This window comes from Rhinolophus hipposideros, assembly GCF_964194185.1.
Source record: "Rhinolophus hipposideros genome assembly, chromosome: 2".
Lineage (NCBI taxonomy): Eukaryota > Metazoa > Chordata > Mammalia > Chiroptera > Rhinolophidae > Rhinolophus > Rhinolophus hipposideros.
In genome coordinates this window covers 95718017-95741357 of record NC_138048.1, presented here as the reverse complement: position 1 = coordinate 95741357, position 23341 = coordinate 95718017, and the positions used below count along the sequence as shown (strand labels likewise).

The 23341-nt window shown below is 36.9% G+C and overlaps 1 protein-coding gene across 1 annotated transcript in view; it reads left to right on the top strand.

Annotated features, from left to right (window-relative positions):
• The window catches only part of ADAMTS5 (ADAM metallopeptidase with thrombospondin type 1 motif 5), a 40995-nt gene extending 18038 nt beyond the window's left edge, over positions 1-22957 (top strand). Inside the window, exons 3-8 of the mRNA XM_081075415.1 lie at positions 5836-6003; positions 15072-15355; positions 16583-16766; positions 17139-17314; positions 19104-19279; positions 22006-22957. Coding sequence (XP_080931541.1) covers positions 5836-6003; positions 15072-15355; positions 16583-16766; positions 17139-17314; positions 19104-19279; positions 22006-22564 — 1547 coding nt within the window. The 3' untranslated portion in view covers positions 22565-22957. The remainder of the gene's footprint in view (positions 1-5835; positions 6004-15071; positions 15356-16582; positions 16767-17138; positions 17315-19103; positions 19280-22005) is intronic.
• Positions 22958-23341: the final 384 nt, after the last annotated feature.

The window sequence follows — 23341 nt, the reverse complement described above, 5'->3', positions numbered from 1 at the left end:
GTAATCAAATCCCAATGCATATTTCTTTAGGGGAGGCCTATAGCTCGTCTGTCACATGCATGGCAACCCAACCAGTTGAAGGTGTCATAAAAAGTCAATATATCACACACTTTAATGCATGATTTTTTCTTCTTCTTATGATTAGAAGAGTCCCCCTTCTCTCCCAAATCAAGAGTGTCTGGGAATATCGAAATGTTTCAAAACTACTGAAGATAGGAATATCCATAAGTAAAAGTACAACAAACCTGGGATATCAGTGAGAGCAACAAAGTTAGCTAACAATCACTGGGCATTGGCTATTTGTCAAGCTTATATTCTAAGCTTGCATCTTTTATACCATTTAATCATCACAAAATGTCATGAGATAAGTACTTTTAATGCATCATCTAAGAAAAGAGGAAATTGACACACAGAGAAATTTCTAAACATGTCAATGTTCAACTAGCATACTGCTGAACTAAAATTCGAACCCAATTCATTTGGCTCCAGAGCCCAAGATTCTGATGCTATCCTCTAATGGCTTTTTTTTTATTCCTTTTTTTTTTTTATCAACCACAGCTGACATTCAACATTATTTTATACTAGTTTTAGGTGCACAGTGCAGTGGTCACACTTCTATACAATCCACGAAGCAATGCCCCCCACAAGTCCAGCATCCACCATTAACCATGCTCTCCCATGCTGCCCTCCATATCCCCATGGCTACTTTACAATCACCAAGTTGTACTTCCCAATTTCTTCACCCCCTTCACCCAGCCCCCCAGTCCCCCTCTCATCTGACAACCACCAGTGTTCCATTTTGAAGGCGATATCTTGAATTTGATTCAAAAGGATAGTGACACAGCTAGTTATAAGGCGAAAAAAATTAACTTTTCTTCCTTCCAAATCCCATAATTGATACAACATTTACCATTTATCTTCGATGTTTTGAAATGGCAGTTTAAGAGTTTTATCACTTTTACATAAGAATTTGTCTTTGAATAGGCAGGAATGGTCCAGTTATTGGAGCTTCTGGTTCCTTTCTTCAAGGATTCTAGATTCTGATCCCATGTCAGCTATTGACTCACTTTTCAAACCCTGGCATCTTCAATGTGAGCTACTGACTTACTTTTTCACCCCCCGGCAAGACTTTCTTGCACCTCAATGATCCCAGCTGGAAAATTAGGTAAAATAAAAACATGACCTCATTAAGAAACAGATGCTTCATCTGAGCCATGCTTTCTTAAGTAAACACATTACAGAGCTTCTTGTGACATTTTTTTTTCAGGATGTGGTGTTGTGTCTCCTTGTCCATTGGTCAGTATGGGGTCAGGAGACAAGAGCTTGAAATTCTGTTTAATTTGCAGACCAAAGTTTAGAAAAACAACCAATTTCCTTCCCGAGGTTAATGTTGTAAGTCAGCCCTGGTTGTACAGTAATACCTGAGTTGAATAAGAAGCTGAACCAACATTTTCCTTTAAAGTAGTATGTCTTCACCCAGGTGTACATTATCTCAGATTTTCAAATACCAGCTGCACTTGTGAATTTAGTGAGGCAAGATGATTTTAAATCTATATTGCGAATAGTAAAGGTGAGACTTATTTAATAAAATGACAACCATTTGCCAATTTAAAAAAGACGATTATTATGCTAGAAAAATTATCAGATTATTTCTAATCTAAAAATATAACTCGGACTCTTACCCTATCGACTTTGCTGTGATGTAATTTATCACAAAATTCATTTCTTCAGCCTAATTGAAATAAACTCCTTCCTCATGTTGCTTTGTGTGATGGGCACTCATTAGCATGACTGTTGCATTTATGATATGAATTGCCATCTATTAAGAAGAAATCAGTAATTTCTACAAAAGCACTTACAATTTACACCTTGATTTTTACTAGTGACTTTTAGTAGCAAGCTACAGTTCTGAGGTCCACATTACCTGGGAAAAAACTGGATTAGACAGTTAATGTTTTCTAAATTTCACTGACTTCTTTTTTCTCTTATTTAGTCTATAGAAGTGCGTTAACAAGGACACCAACTACGGAAGTGTATTTGGTCCTTAATTGACAGGAGATTTTAGGTGAGAAGTTTCCAGTTACATCAATCAAGAACTAAAGAGTCACTAAGAAAACTAGTAATGAATATAAATAAGATTGCTTAACTTATTAAAGCAAACAAGCTGCTCTTCAGTCTTTCGCATGTCTTCTGATTATAAGTGGTTGCAAATACAAACACTAATTCTTCCTTAAATCAAGACTTGGGGACCTCTACTTGAAACCCTGACAGTGAATTTTCACCCTGAATCTACCTCTGCCTTGGGTCTCCCACGAGGAGTTATCATGTTCTGTTTTATTGGCGCTTAGTTGAGCTTCCTCAGAGCTCCTCTTTTACTCTTCAAAATTGCTTTGAAACTTCTTCACCTTTTATTTTCCCCCCGATACTTTGATTGGAGAAAGAAATATCTCTGTCTTTCCGAGGGTAAGAATTGCCTTTTGATGGGTTTCTGGCTTCCATCCCCTCACCTCCTTCAAGACCTCACCCCTCAAATAACATCGCTCTGCATTGCTCTAAAAACTCATCATAATATATGTTTTTGATGAAAACAGCAATGAATTTCTTTAGGAGTTGTAAAAATTTTCTCCTACATTTCTTTATATTCTTCATTTGTTATTTTGCTCTCTGGGGCACATGTGTAAATCCCAGTTGTGCTAATCCTGCTAAGGGCAGTTCGTGGGATAAATGCTTAATGTCCAATCCGCACCTGTAATTTTAAGGCTCTCTGTGGGTGATTTATGAACAAACTTTCACTGGAAAAGGTGGATGTCCTAGGTGATTGGTGACACAATGATAAATTCTGATTCCCCTTCACAACATGAAATATATTGTTGTCAGCTGGGACATTACATTTTAAATTTCCTAGATTCTGGATTTGTCTCTGTTGATCAGCTCTTAATGTTCTAGTGTGTTGTCTTTACTATGAGTGTCCCTTTTAAAATAGCTTATGCTTTTATGTATACCTTGTCATTTCAGGGCTCAAAGATAATGGCAAATTTCAGATGACGTTAGATGTCTTAGCATAATGATTGGGGAATCACATTTGCAAACACCACTTCTTTTTCTGCTCACGGCCTTTACTATGTGTGTCACGTCTTTCCTGAAGAGCATCCAAGCATCCCTCCCATTGAGCTCCCATTTCAATTCCTGTCTGGCTCCTTCAGGGAAGTCACATGGGTCTCTTTCAGTGCCCTGGTTCCAGCTTCTGTGGAAGTGCCTGCCTGTTTTGTTGGGTGTCTAATGTTTTTCACATTGCCCATGACTCTCATGGCTCTTGAGAGAGCATACCTGTTCCAGTCAGCTGACAGACTTCTTTCGTGGAGGACAGAACATTCACCTGCCCACTGAAGGGTTCGTCTCTTTCAGTGGGCTCTCCAGAAGTGCACTCCTGACTGACTCTTGGCAATCTTACAAAATTTGCATCGCCTTTTAGCTCTTGCTGAAGTGGAAGCAAAAGTCGTTCATGCTCAGAATGGTAATCTGTTCTAACGGCCACATGAGAATGTCTTATATGTATCTTCAGCAGGAATTAAGTTACGCTAATAAATCAGTAAGTTTAGGGAGCATAAAATACACACTATTATGTCAAAGAGCATGCCGAAAAATTCATAAAATTATACCAAACTATTTTTAGGTAAACTGCTTTGCTTATATAATTAAAATCTTGAAAACTATATGCCATAACATGCTATATGAAAGAAAAAGTGAGGTATTCTGTTGGACCCCCCCGAGTAAATTTGGTGTTTGCCACATGACCTGAATTTCAAATCAGATATCTAAAATCTACCCTCCAAATGAAGTGATAATTCCTTAATGCAATAATAAAAATGCATATGAAAAGCACTATTTATATAGATTTGGAGGAAAAAGATTATTAGTCCATTAAATAAATAAGACTTATCTTATGAAATAGAATGCAAAAATCACATTTTTTTAAAATATTAAAACCTGGATGCAAATAAATATGAAGCTGCAGAGGTCACTGTAGGCCACTTTTCCTCGCTCTCTTCTATGCCAGTGGAAAAAACTCAAGTGTGAAATTTCCACACAAATCCCAATATCAGCTGATAGAGTCTCCCTTGGAAAAGTGCAAGAAGCACAGAGTGCATTCTCAATACGTGTTTGATGGACTAAGTAACTTTAAGCCATTTTGAATAGCACGTGAATGAAAGGCTCTGTTTTTCTGTGAGCTCTGTGGTTCCCTGAAAAACTCAACATACCACTCCAAAAGTGGGTGAGCCCCTGCCAATATCCTTTTGCATGTGATGTGGGACATGCTTTACAGACTGTGATACACATTTATGCTACTGACCCAATAAAGTGTGAGTGCTGGTGGGGGGCTTTCCCAAAGACAACGTACTAGCCTAGTAAATGCTGTTGAAGTAAGTAACTGCCTAAATAGCATAAAACGTGGAGACTTTGATGGTCACCAAGCCTTAGCCACCTCATTTCAGCCACAACAGCAACCAGCTGCTCAATGCACAATTCTGTTATGAGGTGTCGGTGATTTAACAAGTTGGCCAAAAGCAGTTGGAATACAGTGTGAAAGATTTCATCTCTGTTGGGTTTTACTGATGCACAGTGGACTTTTTTGGCAGAATGGCAAAAGTTCCTGCCTTTGGCCTTCAGAAACCCATAGAGAATGCTGTGATCACTTTTCTATAGGATTTTCTACATACTTTTGTAGTGATGTGTGTATGAGTCTATAAAGTTTTGCAAAAAAGTTACTACCAGCAATATTTCTTGCCTACCTTTTGGAGTTTCTACAAACTGCTATCCTAGAGTTATTTTTAACAGCATTTTAGATTTGTTGGAAAATGTAATTTCTTTCATAGACTGGGGGAAAATCAATCTTATGTCATAAAAACAATTTTACTTGATTTATAAGAATGTTGCTCTGTACTCTGGGATATAATATCTACGTTGTGGAATGCAGATGGCAGTGGCTGGGATCGCAGAGAATGTGGTTGGGGGCTAAGCACGAACACCATCTAAATGAGTGGTTTTGGACACTCACTTACCTTCCTACTGTTTGCATTCTCTTCAAGCTCTAACACTCCATGATGGGCATCTTGGTATTTTAGACATTTTTAAAATGGAAATGGGTATATTTTTAAAGTATGCCATTCATTTGTGAGCGTAATAACAGTCACAACTTACTAAATAACAAAAAAGAAATGAAAGGAAGAAACAGGCTTACATTTACATGGAACCCGCAAGTTACTAAATTGACTCCTTTTTCTTTCCCACCCTAACCCCCAGCCATCTGTTATATAGTTACCTATTTACTTAGCCAAGAAAATAGAAGTCAGCTACTAAGTATTTGCAAGCTGTAGAACATTGAGTTAAACACAGAAGTTTCAACCAACAATGGGGGAAATGTTCTCTGATCCCATGGGGATTATGGTTGATCAGATAAAGTGGAAAATTAGACAAGTAATCATAAGACTATGTAGTGAGAGCTATGACATAACCCTATAGTTGCCTTGCAAATTCTAGATTCTAAATAAGGCCTTGTTTCTACATATCATTGAGCATATGTGATCCAGATGGATTATGGGAATATCCACTCCTTAGTGTAATTTTTCAGGTTTCTTCTAAATGTTCACCGAAAGGGACCTCTTCCAACTACATGTAGCTTTAATTTCTCTGGGGGCCTAGTCTCTGCATGAGAAGACAGTTAAAATGAACTCATATACTATTGAATGAAAAAAAATAAGTGCTAGTATAATTGTCACAGAAAAGTGGAAATGCAAAACCACTCATTATTTGCACTTCCTATACCCTCTCCCTTAGGACATCTACTTGGCCTCTCTCATGATGATTCCAAGTTCTGTGAAGAGAATTTTGGTTCCACAGAAGATAAGCGCTTAATGTCTTCCATCCTGACCAGCATTGATGCGTCCAAGCCCTGGTCCAAATGCGCTTCAGCCACCATCACAGAATTCCTGGATGATGGCCATGGTATGTATTTTTAAGGACAACATAGGTTCAGAAAGAAAATGTGTGATTAGTGCATGGTTGATTTCATTATATCCTCATGCCATTCACCTTGCTTTCTAAGACAATGGTTATCTAGATAGTGTAAAAAAAAGAAAGAGAGAGAGAGAGAGAGAGAGAGAGAGAGAGAGAGAGAGAGAGAGAGAGAGAGAGAAAAGAAAGAAAGAAAGAAAGAAAGAAAGAAAGAAAGAAAGAAAGAAAGAGAGAGAGAGAGAGAGAGAGAGAGAGAGAGAGAAAGGAAGGAAGGAAGGAAGGAAGGAAGGAAGGAAGGAAGGAAGGAAGGAAGGAAGGAAGGAAGAATAGGAAGAAAGAAAGAAAGAAAAGTAAGAAAGAAAAGGAGCAAGTAGACTTTCTGTTATTGTGTAATGCCAACATCTTTGGTGGCATAATAGCTATGGTATTTTTGCTTTTGAATTGAGAAGTTCAAAAGAGAAACAGTGTGGGAGACCACACAGAATGCCTAGCTAGTGCCCTGAAAGCCTGGCTTTTATTCTCTCTTTCACCACTAGCTTCCTGTGAGAATGCTGGCAGACATCTTGTTTCCCTGCTATTAATATGACTCTCAGAATTATTTGTTACATGCCTATTATAGGGGTGTGGTTAAGATGTAGGTGACAATTCTGTCAGATTCTCTTTATGGCAACATAAAGCCAGGAAAGGAAGCTCTTGAGATTTGCATTCACATGAGGAAGTCATCCTGACAGCAGATTCTCCTGAAAGAGGAGGAAAAACTGCAGAACTGAACTAGACAATCAATCAGAATGATGAGCAAACACTTTAAGAACTTCAAAAGAAAATCTTTGGCTTCCTCATTTAAGTACAGTTCAAGAGCACAGCATATTTTATTAAACACTGTAAATCTAGGATGAGTGCGGTGATTATATAAAAATACTAAGGGAGTCACAGTTTTTAGAAATAACAAATTCTCACCCTTAAGTAGTAATCTTTGAAACAAGCAGTTGCAAATTTCCTCACATTTCTTATTACTTTAAAATACTAGAAACACAGGAGAATAGACTCATTAGACTTGGAAGAGATCTTCAGAAATCACTTAGTTCAAATTTCTCATATTACAAAAATGGAAGAAATTCTCATTTCTTGTTTTTCTTTCTCTTACAATTTGGTTGAATTGAATATGACAGAAATTCTTGATCATAATTGTCCTTAAATTGATCTCATGATATACAGTTCAAAGTTGGATCAAGAGAATGTGTGGTAACTGTTTTTTTCTTCCACAAAATTTATGGCTTGATATTTTTGTAATTTCTTAGTGAACTGCCCATCTTGAACTTTGGATACATAGTATTAAAACAATTGAAAAGTTCAATTCATTTCACACAAAAAGAAATTGTGCTACATAGTTTTTTGGGATCTTGTTGGCAGAATCTGTTCATTAACACATTTTTTTTGGTCTGTGGTAATGCGTTATCTAATTGGGACTTTTAAAATGTCCTATTCCTAAAAATAGTCCTTACCTAGTTTGGTTTAAAATCTCCCTTAATACAAAAGGCATGTTCTTAATTGATTAAAAGGACATCCTGATATCTCAAAGATTTAGAAATAATACTAAGAATCAATATATTAAGCTTTTCCTTTAGACTAACAATAAAGTAGTAATTTTCTATTTAGCTTAGTTTACAATGCTGATTCAATGCTGACCAAATCCCCAAATGAATGTTTATTAAATCATTTGCCTGTCTGCACTGGTCAAGTCAATATCTAATAAAGTTCCTCTTGGGGGGAATCTTAATCTCCATTCCACAATATTACTTCTGCTGGTTTTTGTTTTGCTTTTTTGTTGTTGTTGTTCAGGCTTTTCTGAAAATGAAATCACATTAATATTTTATTTCGGCATCACACGTTACACATTCCAAAAGGTTGAGCTAAACTTTGACTCACTAAATGAATGGATTTAGTTGCTAAGGCAACAAATGCTTATGGCTAAAATGGGACCAATTTTTTTTTTCCTGTGCTACTATTAGGTCAGTTAATTACAATGCTGTGCAGAATTTTATTTCTTATTGCCATAATTTTAGAATGATTCATTTATTTCATGTTTATGGAATTCATGATCTTACTTTCTGTGCAGTAAATATACTCTCTGCATTGTTTTCATTTCTTAACATTATTTCTGTATTTAAAAGAGTCCACGCTCAGGTTTTAAAATTTTTTGCAACCTATTTACATATTTTATAAATTTCTCTGTCTGTTCCAAAAGACCTCATGGTAGATAACAACCAAGATCGTGCTTTAAATTTTTTTTTTCAATTGCAGTTGACATACAATGTTATATCAGTTTCTGCTATACAACAAAGTGATTAGACATGTATATAACTTACAACGTGATCCTCGGATAAGTCTCCTTGCCATCTGACACCGTACATAGTTATTACAATATTGTTGACTGTAGTCTCTATGCTGCACTTTACATTTTCATGACTGTTTTTATAGCTGCCGATTTGCACATCTGAATCCCTTCCCCTTTTTCACTCTTCTCCCCAAACCCTCTCCCCAATGGCAACAATCCCAAGAACATACTTCTAATAGAAATAGATCTTATTCACATACACTGATAAAATCTTATCTGAATTTCCCATTTCTACATATTAAATAAATAAATTCAATTATCAAAATTCTTTGGACAGCTCATTTTCAAAGTTTATCCATTAATAAATTCATTTCATCAAACCTAAACTTTTTCACTTTTGAATATGTTAGATAGGCAGTCTTGTGTTTTAACCAAAAAAAAAAAAAAATTTGATTTTATCCTCTAATGAATAAAATAACTTCAGAATAAGGAGAACCAAAGAAAGAAGATCCTATGATACAATGGCAAAAATTAGTATGTTCATTTCAAAATAGCATGCACAGGTACAGGATTAGAACAGTGGAAACAGCAGTGCTCTCTGTCACTTAAATGTGAATTCAAGTAATTTAATAACTTTTAAATTGCCATCAGAAAAACTGACTTAAGTCAGTTTAAGTGTTTTGAAATGGTTGAGGTTCTAACATTTCCACTTCAGAGCTTAAGAGAAGCTCAAGAAGAAAGGCAAAGTCCAAGACAATGGAAAAACAAACAAAAAATACACGTTTGTTAGAAAACTAAACTGATATCATGAAACCATGTCATGAAAACCTTTCACATTACTCATAGGGAGCGACACAGGCTTCCCATTCAAAGCCCACTTATTCATATTTAGTAGAAATAGTTCTACTATCGTTCTCTTCTAATTTTCTAGGCCATTAACAATTTCAAACAATAATATAGTTATGGAGGGTACCCTTCATTAGACAGGTGAACTGGGAGCAAAAAAAATTTTATCAATTGACAATAAGGGAGAAACCAGAAAAACTGTAAGATGTAACCCTAAAACGTTAAAAGCTCAGAGGTCCGCACCATTTTCCAAAAGGTAAAAAAAAATCTATCACACCAGCATGATCCATGAATGTACCTCTATATTTCAGCATGATACAAAAATCAACGCTCACAAAAAAAGTGATTTTCCTTCATTCAGGAAGATTAAATCGTGATACTAATATAAAGCCGACAAAGTTATTGCTATTTTTAAGTAGATACTCTCACATAATTTATACAATTTTTAGATGGTACCTAAAGAATTCATTATCTGGAAAAATCTATTTATGGATAATAGCTCATCCATCTCTCTCCCATCTCCAGCAATGCTGGAGAAATGAGGTCTTAGAGTACAATTAAATTCAAATCATTTGATTTGTTTTTAAAATTATTAGCCATAAGTAGCCCGACATTTGCAGCACTCAACCCGTGCCAAATTTAAATCCATTAATACTGAGTGTTTCCTGATTTAGTTCCAACAAGAAATATGGAGCAATTAGGCTATGGCTAAAAAGTCAGTGTGCACTCTCTAAAATAACTGTGCCTGCAGATTTGTGATTCAGAAAAGGAGAAGCCATGTCTCATGGGGACCCTCAGCCCCTGCCAGCCTGGCCAAGATACTTGAAGACATTCTGCAGTGTTTATTCAAGTTAGCTCTAGGCAAGCTGGCTAGGAGTATGATCCTCAAAAATAAAGGTAAGCACTGGCAGAAAAATTGTGCAGTGAAAGCAGGCTATTGAATTTCTTGTCTCAAATGCTTAATAACTGTGAAGCCAAAAACGATAGCTGTGTCTGCTGTATCCCTAAGTTGACAGTGCCAGAGGATGAGAAAGGCCACCACCTAAGGAGATACAACTCAAGAATACCTGTGACACAGCCTGCAGAGGAAAATCTATGGACAGCTTTGAAAAATTAACATGTAGTATATTTCAAGATCTGAGTTTATAACCACTTACGAAACACAGAACTTTGGAGATGAAATTGTATTAGAAAGTCAGTTCTCTGAATCCCTTGTAAGTATAGACTATAAAGCTAGTCATGTGATCTGAACATTCAGGTTGTGTGTTTTTTAATCTTGATCAAAATATATTGGCATAAGGTTGTTCATAAAATCCAGATTATGTTCTTAATATCTAGTACATCCATAGTTAAATCCTGTTATTTACTCACTTCTTTCTTTCTTTAATTTTTAAGGTTCTTTTTTTATTTAAGTATACTTGGTATACTTACATTAGTTTCAGATGATAATAATATAATGATTTGATACTAATATATCTTACAGTGTGAACACCCCATTAAGTCTACAAGAGTTAACATTCAGATTTTAAGATAGTCTTCATCAAATTCAAAGCTCATTATTGTAGTATCTTGATTTTCACCATAAATATGTTCTTTAATAGAGTCTGCAAATAAGACGTATTTTTAAGTCCATGATAACCTGTTAACCCCTTGGCACTATATCCACTAAACCGTGGACCTAATGCTTCTAACAGTTTCACAAACAGACCCCTTGAATTGTTTTTGGTCAGGAATGATTGTGCCTTCGTCAATGCCCTCATTAGTTTCTTTGTCACTGGGCCCATAATGCATCAGTTCCTCTCTCTCTTATTTTAATTTTAATTATTTAATTATAGTTGACATTCCGTATTATTTTATATTAGTTTCAGGTATATAGCATAGTGGTTAGTCATTTCTATAATTTATGAAGTGACCCCCTGCCTCATAAGTCTAGTATCCACCTGGAAACATCCACAGTTATTACAATATTATCGACTATATTTGTTATGCTATACCCTACGTCCCCATGACTATTTTGTAACTGGCAACTTGCACATCTTAATTCTTTCACCTTTTTCATCCAAACTGCCAACCCCACCTCCCATCTGGCAACTATCAGTTTGTTTTCCATATCTAGCATCATCAGTTTCTCTTTTGATGTTTGACATTCAGATAAAGACTAAAATAAGAGTTGCAGAGCCAGGGAGATGATGATAGGATGTAAAAGGGGAGAGTTTGCAGTGTGGTTACGCTCCTTTGAATGAGTTTCATGAGAAACATTAACTGATTTCTCCTAGACCATGGATATTTGGGCCAATACTTAATTTCCTACCTGTGTACTATAGGAAGAAAGACAGAAATAAATAACTACAGTGCTAGAAATAGTGGGGCAAAATTTAAAAAATAAAGAACAACCAACCTCAATCATGATATTTTCATTAATCATTAATATGAAAGGCAAACAGTGCTGGTAGTCAGACATAAATACCCAGTTTTATCAGTCCCATTTCCTAGAGGCATAGCATACTTTCCATCACTCTTTAGTGTACCTTGTGTCAGTTGAAAGACCATCTTTTCCTTTATTTGTCCATCGCAAATCACTGCATCTTACTTTTTAATTTTTCACCTTGCTTATGCCATGTAGCTTAGTATGGACAGTAAAAACAAACATGCAATATATACACATTTGTATTGTCTTTCTTTTAGAAACCATCCATTTATAGGCACCAAATGTTAAAACAAAAGGAAGGAAGGAAAGGAGGGAGAGAGAAGAAAGAGAGAAAGGAAAATGCAACTTGGCAGTTGATGGAACAGAACAAACAGACAAAATGTTGGCAGCAAGGCACAGATAGGATTTCAGACTAGGGTGAATTTAAAAACATGTGAAGTTGATATGAAGAAGTGGGTGAGAATAAAAGTAAAACAGATTAAGAAAAGTCAGCAGTACACCAGATGCTTTTAGAGGTCAATATCAATGACACTAAAAGATTGATCAATTTCCTCTTTTACCCTCCCCCCAAATACATATTTTTTTTAAATGGAAAAATCTATATCCAATTCTCTATTACTTAGATTTTAAATATTTTATACTGCAAGATTCAGAATAAGGCTCTTTATTGATTTTTTTAATTGTTGTTCTGTGGTACAAGACTGCCATTTGGTAGAGATGTCTGTATCTATTTTATAGCAAAAGGACATAATTCAAATAGAGATGAAATCGATAGACTATATATTTCACGGTAAAAAGAAACGCATGCAGCAACAAATCTTTGAGAGCATTGGAGTAATACGTTAATGGCAATTCTGAAATAAATCATTTTATTTTAAGAACAGGTCATCCCCAGATGACCTCTAAGGGAAAACCAGATAGCTGAGATACTGTATTTTTAATAACAAAACAAATACATTATTTAAAAAAAAAAAAAAAGAAAACCTTGTGCTTTGGCATTAAGCTTCGTAAAGATATTCCACCCATTGAAGTCTCCTTTTCAAAACTGATTTTGCATTATTTGTATTACACATTTCTTTTTGCTTATCATCTACTAGTTAAGTAGGATGTCGGTGGCTTTGTATCCGTAGAGAGGTGGTGACTTATTTTGGCTGGAGGTAAACCAGGTAGACCTATTCCACATGCACCCAAACATGAAAAGACTTTCCAGCTAATATTTCATTTCTCAGTCTTATGGTCTGTGCTTTTCAGTAAAATAAAAAAAAAAAAGTGTCTTAAAACAGCACTTTTGAAGAATTGGAACGCATTCTTGCTGTCTCAGAGAATTGTTGACAGTCTTCTAACATGAGCAGTCTGTTGAGTGTTCCCTGGTTTACACAATGCTCTTTTTTATATAGCAAATAAGATAACTCTTTCCATGGAGTTCTGAAGTGCCTAATCTTACTCTGTTTTCTAAACAAAGCTTGGTGTGAGGTTTTACTATCATTCTTTCCTATTGACTTGATGTTGATATTTTTCTTTTAACTTGATGTTTTTCTCCCAAAGTTCTCTTTGGCTGGATACTTACTTTTAATGCTTTTCCTGGCTTTCCTTAAGAAGCTTTACCTCTTCAAACGTTCTGGCTCAGAAGTTAAATAGAAACTTTGCTCTTTATTCATTTTCATATAATGCCTCCATCACAGATCGACAAATTCTAAGATATTCACTTTGAAGAAAGTTGAACGTTGTAGTTGTAAAAACATTGCAGGATTTTAAAATATGCTGAATATTTAATTTCTCAGTGGAAAGTAGGATTTAAATATGATTTTCTTTTGTTGAATAAAAGAATAACTCAAATACATCTAAACGGTTGTTACATATGTTGGGCATAATAGCAACTATCATCGTTTTGGATTTTTCTGGTCGCCTTTTCTGATCTTTGTTAGCTAATTTTACCCTTACAATGTCACTATGAGAAGAGTAACATTTCGGGACTTGAAAGTAAATTAGGGAGAGGTTAACTAACTTAGCCAAGAACACTCAATCATTTAGAGTTTCACCAGAATTAGAGTTTAGACTGGATGTTTCTACCATTAGACATGATATCCACCATTTGAAAAATTCCTACACACACTTGCCCTTCAGCAATAAAACAAGAAATCCATCTGCATGGTAAACAGAGGCAAGATGATATATGATAAGGATGGTAAGCTCTGAGCATGAAACCCGAATAGCTACGTGACCTATCTTTATGTTCCTCAGTTTTCTTACCTGTAAAATAAAGCAAACAATAGAATCTGCTTTGTAGAGTTCTTGTGAGGATTAGATAAGCTAGTACATTTAAAGAACTGAGGATAGTGTAAGTGTCTAACAAATGTTTGTGATTTTTAGTACTATTAATAATCAGCAGGTAAATCCTAAAATCAAGTAAAAAATACAGAAACAGATGGACAATATGCATGCTCCCATATTATGGGTGAAAATTAATGGTATTAACTCACTGAGCAGGGATTCTTAGGAAAGCTTTTACAGAGAGGTGACCCACGTTTCCAGTTCTGAATTTGCAGCCTCAGTGCGTGTGCCACCTCCATGGATCCCCACCTCACTATATGCTCCCCATATTACTCTGCAATGAGAACACCAATTTGTTGATGGCAGACACACTCCAGATACCCAATAAATACTAATTGCATTAAGTAACTGACCCAAAGGGTAGAAAAAGGAGAAGAGAAAAAGATGGGCCTCGATCCAAATTATCAATGATTAATTTTCTTCTCCTACATCTCCTTTATTCTGTGACTCTTGAAAGGTCATTATTAAAATTCTTATCAGATTGGAGAAAAGCACTTTAGTTAGTCTATTCCTTCACTTTATTGGGAGATCTTGAGGAGTTGATCGAACTCATTTTTTTTTCCCCAACGTTTGCTAGAATGTTATAGGTACTAACCAAATATGTTGGACATAATAGCAACTATCATTGTTTATTATTTGTGGAATTAATGGAAAGGGGACCTCAATGGGCACATGAGGAAGAAGTAAGTTGGAAGTAGAGAATGGGGTATCAATAGAGTTCCAATTCTGTTTCTCAAGGTTGTAAATGCTTATCTATTGTTGTTGTTTCATGTCCATTATCTATTTCCTCTAGATCTATCCCAAGTTCTTTTAATCCTTCAGCACAATGGTTATTTTCACAACTGATTATTGCAAAATACTTTTATTTATTCATACCACTGCCTTCATTATGGATACCCCAGAGCACATTACCCACTGGAAATCCTGGAGAGTGGTGGTGAGCACGAGGAGGCACTCAGCCTCGTCCCCCACGGAGTCCCTTCTTTAGGACATCACACTGTAGATCTGGGAGTGCATCGTGCTTCAACACCAGCTGGAGCGTTTCTTTTTTAGATCCGTGGTTTTAGTGCTTTGCAACCTAAACCCAGAACAGGGGTTAATCTTGGTTATTTTTTTTAGGTAACTGTTTGCTAGACCTACCTCGCAAGCAGATCCTGGGCCCTGAAGAACTCCCAGGACAGACCTACGATGCCACCCAGCAGTGCAACCTGACCTTCGGGCCTGAGTACTCAGTGTGTCCTGGCATGGACGTTTGTGCTCGCCTGTGGTGCGCAGTGGTGCGCCAGGGCCAGATGGTGTGTCTGACCAAGAAGCTGCCAGCCGTGGAGGGGACACCCTGTGGAAAAGGAAGGATTTGCCTGCAGGGCAAGTGTGTGGACAAAACCAAGAAAAAATATTATTCAGTAAGTGATTTTCTTGTCACGCAATGCCTGGAGACCCAAGACCTGAAGTACATTCCTGTCACATGTGGGGACTGTCAGTGGAAGGCTTTATTTCCTAGTTAAAGTGTTTTTTCTTGAGAGGTTGTTTTACTGCTTCCTCCTCTAACCCCAAGAGCCATTCCCAGTCATCAAAAACTGGAGAAAATGCAGGTCAGAGTTCCTCCTCCCAGTTATGTCCTGTAACAAAAAAGTATATTGTCCAGGTTCTGTCTACTTGATGCTCCAAGGAGGTCCCACACTTTGGAACTTGACCATCACACTTCTCTTACTAAAGTTACCAGAATACATATATTTAAATGCAGTAAGACAAGAGTGATAGAATTGTCATGTGGTCTCCCTACATACTTGTTGCGCTCCACAATGGTCCTGTTTTCTCCCTCACAGCAAGTTAATTAACTTTAGGAGCTGAAGTAACCTGCACTTGCTCCAAGGAAAAACCTTCACCCTCCCCCTAGAGCCCACTTGCAGGTCAGCAGTTGCCACCTTAATGTTTAAGGCCCAATTGAGGCCTCTGTTCACTCTCACAAGATTTTAAAAATCACTAGAAGAGCATGGACACATGCATGTCCCCTCTGTGTTCTAAGGCCATCACACAACCCAGCCTTCTCAGATTCCCTGACGCAGGCCGTCAGAGGACGTCTTTCACATATTCCCCCCAGCAAAGAAGTTTATAAGTGTCTTCCTTTTGGAGTCTCTCAGCTTCCTACTGCAGGGTCTCCAGAGTAACACACCTGGGGTGTCCTAGCAGTGTTCTTCAATTCTTGTCGTGTGTGTGCAGTTCAGTACCTGTCACATCTCCTCTGGGGTAAGGAGGAGGATTCTAATTTCATTAGGAATTAAGCCAAACCCAGGTCAAATTGGCCGAGGGCCTGTCACAGACAGGATGTGTGATGTTAACAAAGGCACTGCAGAACTTTAGTGCTAAAGAGAGAGAAACAATACAAGCATAACCCATTAATGCCTCTAGTGCAGGAGTTGAGAGGTGGGGGGAAGCAGCAAAGATGAATTGCTTAGAATTGGAAACATATTATCATTCCAGAACATTCAATACCTATGAGCATGTTAAATTCGTTGAAAATTTAACTCTGTGATGATGTTTCCAGTCACTGAATGCAAGTGATTTCCAAGTGTATATTTTGAATGTTTTCCTTCCTCTGAGTTAAAATGTCTTCTATTTGTCTATTTCAGACATCAAGCCATGGCAACTGGGGGTCCTGGGGGTCCTGGGGCCAGTGTTCTCGCTCATGTGGGGGAGGAGTACAATTTGCCTATCGCCACTGCAATAACCCAGCACCCAGAAACAATGGCCGCTACTGCACAGGAAAGAGGGCCATCTACCGTTCCTGTAGTGTTATGCCCTGCCCAGCTAATGGTACGCTGCTCCCAGGTGTCAGCAACCACCGTGTGTCCTGTGTAATTTGTATTCTGGCAGTAACAAATAAGGAAGGTTGGAGAAATAGCGTATTAATCTTGTACTGCACAATTCCACCAATGTGCAAATCAACAACAAATGCATGAGTGATTTTTCAATGATTACTATACACAAGTGAGTATTCAGGGAATAGGAAGAAAATCATTGCTGTTTTCAATTCTGTATATAGTACAAAACCTTCACCAGTAGTGTGTAAAGAGGCTCTGAAAAGAAAAGGCAGCATCTTCTCCTTCAAATGAATTATTTAAAGGCATAAGAATATATGTAAGTTTCAGAACAGTAAAGTAATAATGTGACATGTTTGTTTTTTAGGTAAATCTTTTCGTCATGAGCAATGTGAGGCCAAAAATGGATATCAGTCTGATGCAAAAGGAGTCAAAACATTTGTGGAATGGGTTCCCAAATACGCCGGCGTCCTGCCAGGGGATGTGTGCAAACTGACCTGCAGAGCTAAGGGCACCGGCTACTATGTGGTGTTTTCTCCAAAGGTAAGTGCACACTCTCTGTCTGGAAACAGTTGGCATCCTCTGTGGCAAGTATTTGGTAGAATGAAGTCTGCAGATACCAAATGCAAACAGTCATTATTTGGCGGTGGCTAGATTTGGAAGGGTTTTATTTTAATCTCTATCATTTCTATATTTTCAAACTTTATACAATGCATAAAAATGATGTTGTAAACAGAACAAGTAAATGTTTCAAAAGCTAGTTTTGAAAAGTTCAACTCTCTGTCAAGGAAGGTGAGATGTGACCTTAACTTCAAAATAGCCATGAAAACAGCTAGTATTTCTTGAGCACATTTGTAAAGGGGACTATAAAGCAAGAAAGCTTTCTGTTTTTCTCTTGTTTGCTAAAGAACTCCTTAGGTGACTCATGAAGAGATATTTCAAGATGGTCATGTCTGACCAAGACTTTTTTTTTTTTTTTGGGGGGGGGGCAGGGATGCAAATATTCATTTAGCAGTAGTGCTGATAAGAGCAACAATCAGAAACAATCTAGGTATGTAACAATAAATTATTGGTTTAATAAATCCTGGCACATTATGCATTTGAAAACGATATAGCCTTTACACATCATTTTGGAAGATAGTTTAGCATGGTGATGAGCCCTTAATGTGAATTGGTGTTCCTCTGGCTGTACACATTATGCACGTGTGAAATTATCCCTTATTTTTCACAGAATATTATCTTTATATAATTGCAGTTTTATTTCTCACAATCAATGTTAGGCAGCAATTTAAAATACTGTTTATGTAATTTGCAAACAAGGGCTACATTTAAAACACCTCTGTAACTGGCCTTCAGATATTTATGACATTAATAAAAAATAAGTTAATGTCTCACTAATGTAACTTTTTCAATGTTTTATTTTTAATGCAAAATAATACATTTTCATTTTAAGTATTACAGAGAAATACAAACTAAAACATCACCTGGGAATATAACTATTTCCAGAGCTGTTAACCTATTGAAGTGCACTCTACTTTAACTCACACACACATACACACAGTCACACACACAAATGAAGAGTTTTGTATACATGCAAGTATAAAATATGTCTGTTTATTTATATATATGACATGTTTTCTATGTATACTTACATGCACAAAACACAAATACTCCATATGCATACTATTTTATAGAGAGCTTTATAAATATACACTAATTCTTTTATTCAAACATATTCAGTCTCTTCCAGTAAGCATTTGTCGCTAACTTCCCCAGACTCCTTTTCCTACACTAATCTGTTTGTCTCAATTTCAGCATCTGATGGTTCGACCCAATAGGGAATGCTTTCCAACCATTACAAGGTTTTGGATGTCAGGTTTAGATTTTCAAATTTATTGCTATAATAACAATTATGCAACAAAGAAAGATCTCTGTGCTCTTGCGTGTGCTCTTATTCTGTTCTCCACACAGTGACACACAGTTTCACACGCTAAGTGAAAAGATCACGTCTGTGTAAAAAGGCGAGACTATAAAACAGGAACATGTTATGCATACGGAAATGAATACCCTGGGTGTCCCAACACATACAGAATTAAGTTCAAGAGAGAAAGTGCATAACCTAGATTTGTCCCAAATCTTATTTCTGCCAAGATGTCAAGGATTTTTCAATTAGATACTCCTGGAAACTGTTTTTGGTTCTTTGCTTATTTTTCAATGTATTATCTATTGCAATCACACTCAAAACTCACAAATCATAACTTGTTATTTTACCTAAGAAGCCAAGTACCTGGGCACAAGTGTTTCCCACTGCCAATGTGTTTCTCATGTTCAGGTGACTGATGGAACTGAATGTAGGCCATACAGTAATTCCGTCTGCGTCCGGGGAAGGTGTGTGCGAACTGGCTGTGATAGCATCATTGGCTCAAAGCTGCAGTATGACAAGTGTGGAGTATGTGGAGGAGACAACTCCAGTTGTACAAAGATTGTTGGAACCTTCAATAAAAAAAGGTAATGTGATGAAACAGTTGGCAGTATACAAACTGAACAAAGCTTTAGACACTTGCAAAATTGATGAAGGAGGACTCATGTTACATCACAAGCCATCTGTGGGAGGAGGGCTAGCAGGGTTCTAGTAGCACATTATGAATATGAGAAGGAGAGAAGATAAAGAAAGCTCTGGTCATCAAGTGGAAACTCATGGAGCCTCTGGAAGCAGGTAAAGTGCAGTGGCCATGAGGTCGAGGTCTTCTAGTATGAAAACTGAAAAGAAGTCAGTGAAATTCAACTGACTTGCAGATCTATCATTCCTGCAACATAATTTATAAAAGGATGGCTGATTTCCGTCTTAAATATATATATATATATATTTAATAAGCAAATTCTCATTGGGCTCTATTCTTAAACAAAATGTTTCTCATTGCAAAATTGTTAATTGTTAATTGTTGTAGTGGTTTAAATCCTGGTTTAAATCTATTCTATAAAGAATAAAGTCTGTTTTCTGCTTCTTCTCATAGTCATTTATTATATTCTTGCTTTAAATGTGTAAGTTTATGAAGTCCCAATTTCTGGCATAAGATATTATGCTATCAGCAAGGGTGGCCAAGTCAGCTAAAGAGTCTGTTGGATGCAGTGTTGTTTTCCTTCTTCACCAGACCACTCTTAAGCTGAGTGGTATTGGGCAAGCATATCTGTAGTCTTGATGTATGTGCTATGTTGTCTTTAACTGGAGAGTAATTGAGAACCAAGTTAACAATGAGGATTTATTAAACTAATTACATGCCATGTTAATGTAATAATTATCTTTGATATGATAAAAATTGTATGGCTGAAGAATTCATTGTGGATTAAAATAGGCATTGCTACTTCTATTTATTACTGATGTAATAATTATTCATCTAATTGTGTTGGACCATCTAGGTCAAAAGGCCTACAAGTCCAATTATATTTTGCATTTTTATATATTTCAAAGACACCTTACAAATGATCAACTCTAACCTTTTGTTTTATATATGAGGGAACGGGGACTCTGAATGTTCAGAACTTACCCAGTTTTACATGACTGGGGACTGCCCGGGTAGGGGACGGTGTAGATGTGTCCAGAGGCTTGTGTTTTAAGCCTGGCACTGCCATTATATTAGCTCTGGAGTAAACTTGTTCAAATACTTTAATATACCCCCACTTTATATGCTTTTTATGTAAGATAAAGTATCACCTCCAACACTTCTCCTGGCTTTGTTTGAAGCCTCTGTAGGTTTGATATTGGATATTAAAAAAAAAAAAAAAAGAAAAAGAAAAGAAAAGTCCTGTAATGAAGTCTAATCCAAAGTGCATTATAGAAAGTAAAAATAATGGATCAAGCTGCACAGATAAGCAACATCACCAGCTTTGCATCTTCTCTCTTCAACACAGTGGGAAGCTCTGACACTTGTTTGGCAGTCACTGGAGATCAGATGCCCAATAGACAAGGGCTTCCCTGGGGAGGAGCCTCCTCTCCAATTCAGAGAAAGTGCTTGAGTGGGAAAAACACACTTGTATTTTCAGTATGTGAATCAGTTGCCCCAAACCTGTAAACTTGAGTAAGAATTTGAAAGTAAATAATTACAGATCACATACATCAGTCAAACTGCACGAGCAAGTTATGTCTTTTAAATAATGAGGATGGGAAAAACTATGGAGACCTTACTATGAAATTACTTATAGAGGCAAAGATCTTGGCAAAAGATGACTCCTTCTCACTGGCATAGTCCCCTGCTGCTTAATTAGCATTTCTGTCCTTGCATTTTCTGGAGGCTTATGGGTATTACAGATATTTATGCCTTTGCATTTTCCTGAGTCAATGATGGATCATGAGAGACCTATTTTATTTTTACACCCACCATAAAGCCTCAGTCAATCTATCATAATGCTTTGTGGATATGAAGCATTCTAGAAATTTGCTAAGGCATTAAAGATTCTTTTTTTTTTCCTTTGATGATAATAGTAAGCTGTGGTTACCCAGATCAGAACTTTATGCTCCATTTTTCGTCCTGCTGAGTTAATCCAGCATTCTAGTATAAACGGAAACAGAGGCCCTACTCTGTCTCAAGTTCCACAAATAGTTAAATCTGTGGTCCCCCAACTAGTCTATGTGTTGGAAACAACACGAAGAGCTCCAGAAGTGCTGTGCGGCCTATGCCCATCCTGAAAGATGGGGATTTAATTGGTCTGGGGTCTGGGGATTAAAATTTTTTAAATATTTCCAGGTGATTCTAATACTAGAACAAGTCTGAGAAACATTAATGTAAAGACATTTTATGAAATTGAGGGCATATTTATGTTAGTTTGTGTTGACATATATCCCATTTTGTGCCAGAACATAAAGTAGCTTTGTAAAGATGATGGGATTTGATGCATAATGTTTTTGTAAATCTTGAAATAAGTTAGTATAAAATTATAAATAAAGGTGGTGCTACTATCATCCTAATTTTGAACATCATAATAAAAATGCATACAATGATAATGTACCCAGAATCCTATTTTGCTTTAAGAAAATTAATTTTTGAAGCCAATTTTGAGCTAATTTCCTAAATACATTAAAACTTTGTGTTAGAGTAATGTAAGATTTTTAAAGAATTTATATTTGTTTACCTATTTATTAAGTGTTTACTTATTTTTTGTTCTCTCTTTCCCTACCTCTATGTCTTTCTCTCTCTCTCTTTCTTCCCCTCTGTCCCCTATGGGAATCCTGCTTCCAGTAAGGGTTACACTGATGTTGTGAGGATCCCCGAAGGGGCAACCCACATAAAAGTCAGACAGTTTAAAACCAAAGACCAGACTAGATTCACTGCCTACTTAGCCCTGAAGAAGAAAAACGGTGAGTACCTTATCAATGGAAAGTACATGATCTCCACTTCAGAAACAATCATTGACATCAATGGAACAGTCATGAACTACAGCGGTTGGAGCCATAGAGATGACTTCCTGCATGGGATGGGCTATTCAGCCACGAAGGAAATTCTAATAGTGCAGATTCTTGCAACAGACCCAACGAAAGCATTAGATGTACGTTACAGTTTTTTTGTTCCCAAGAAGTCCACTCAGAAAGGAAACTCTGTCACTAGCAATAAAGTGGGATCACACACGCCACAGCCGCAGTGGATGACGGGCCCATGGCTCGCCTGTTCTAGGACCTGTGACACGGGTTGGCACACCCGGACGGTGCAGTGCCAGGATGGAAACCGGAAGTTAGCCAAGGGATGTCTTCTCTCTCAGAGGCCTTCTGCATTTAAGCAATGCTTGCTAAAGAAATGTTAGCCTGTGGTGATGGTCTCATGCAAAGATCAACTGGATGATTCATCACTGATTGGCTGTGGTGAACAAGAGGTCTACCTAAAGCATAGAAAGTCACGCTTCGGTGTCATTGTCGACAGGAGTCCGATTATGGGCAGAATCTGCTCTCCGTGACCAAAGGAAGATGTGCACTATTTCATGTGACAGTGGTGACCTTGGAATATAGAAAAACTTGGCAGTTAGTGAACACCCCCTAGGCCTACCAGAATGAAAAAACCCTGATGAATGTAGAATCAGGCGACATTTGAAGATGGCAGAACAGCCCCCACCCTTGTCACCTACCTCTTACAGAATGTCTTCAAAGGCATCATAATCATTTTTACCCATAATACACAGTAGCTTATTTTTACTGTTTGTAGATATATTCTCACTTGGTATGTCACTTTATATCACTTGGTTCTATTAAAAAATATATATATGTATATATATGTATATGTGTGTATATACATATATATTTCTATAAAAAGAAATGTATTTGACCAAAGTAGGTCTGCAGCTATTTCAGCTTCTTCCAGTTTCCAGAAAAAGCTGTGGATATTTTACTGGAAATTAAGAACTTGCTGCTGTTTTAAGAAGATTTAATATACTTTCAGACAACGGAGATAAAATTTTAGTCAAAAACCATTTTGACAGCCAGCATCTTCTGAGAAATTCTGAAAAGAAAAAGGATCTCAGCGTATTTAGTCATTTAAATACATACACAGGTCCATCTTCTTAAACCTTTGATGGCCTGTATTTTTT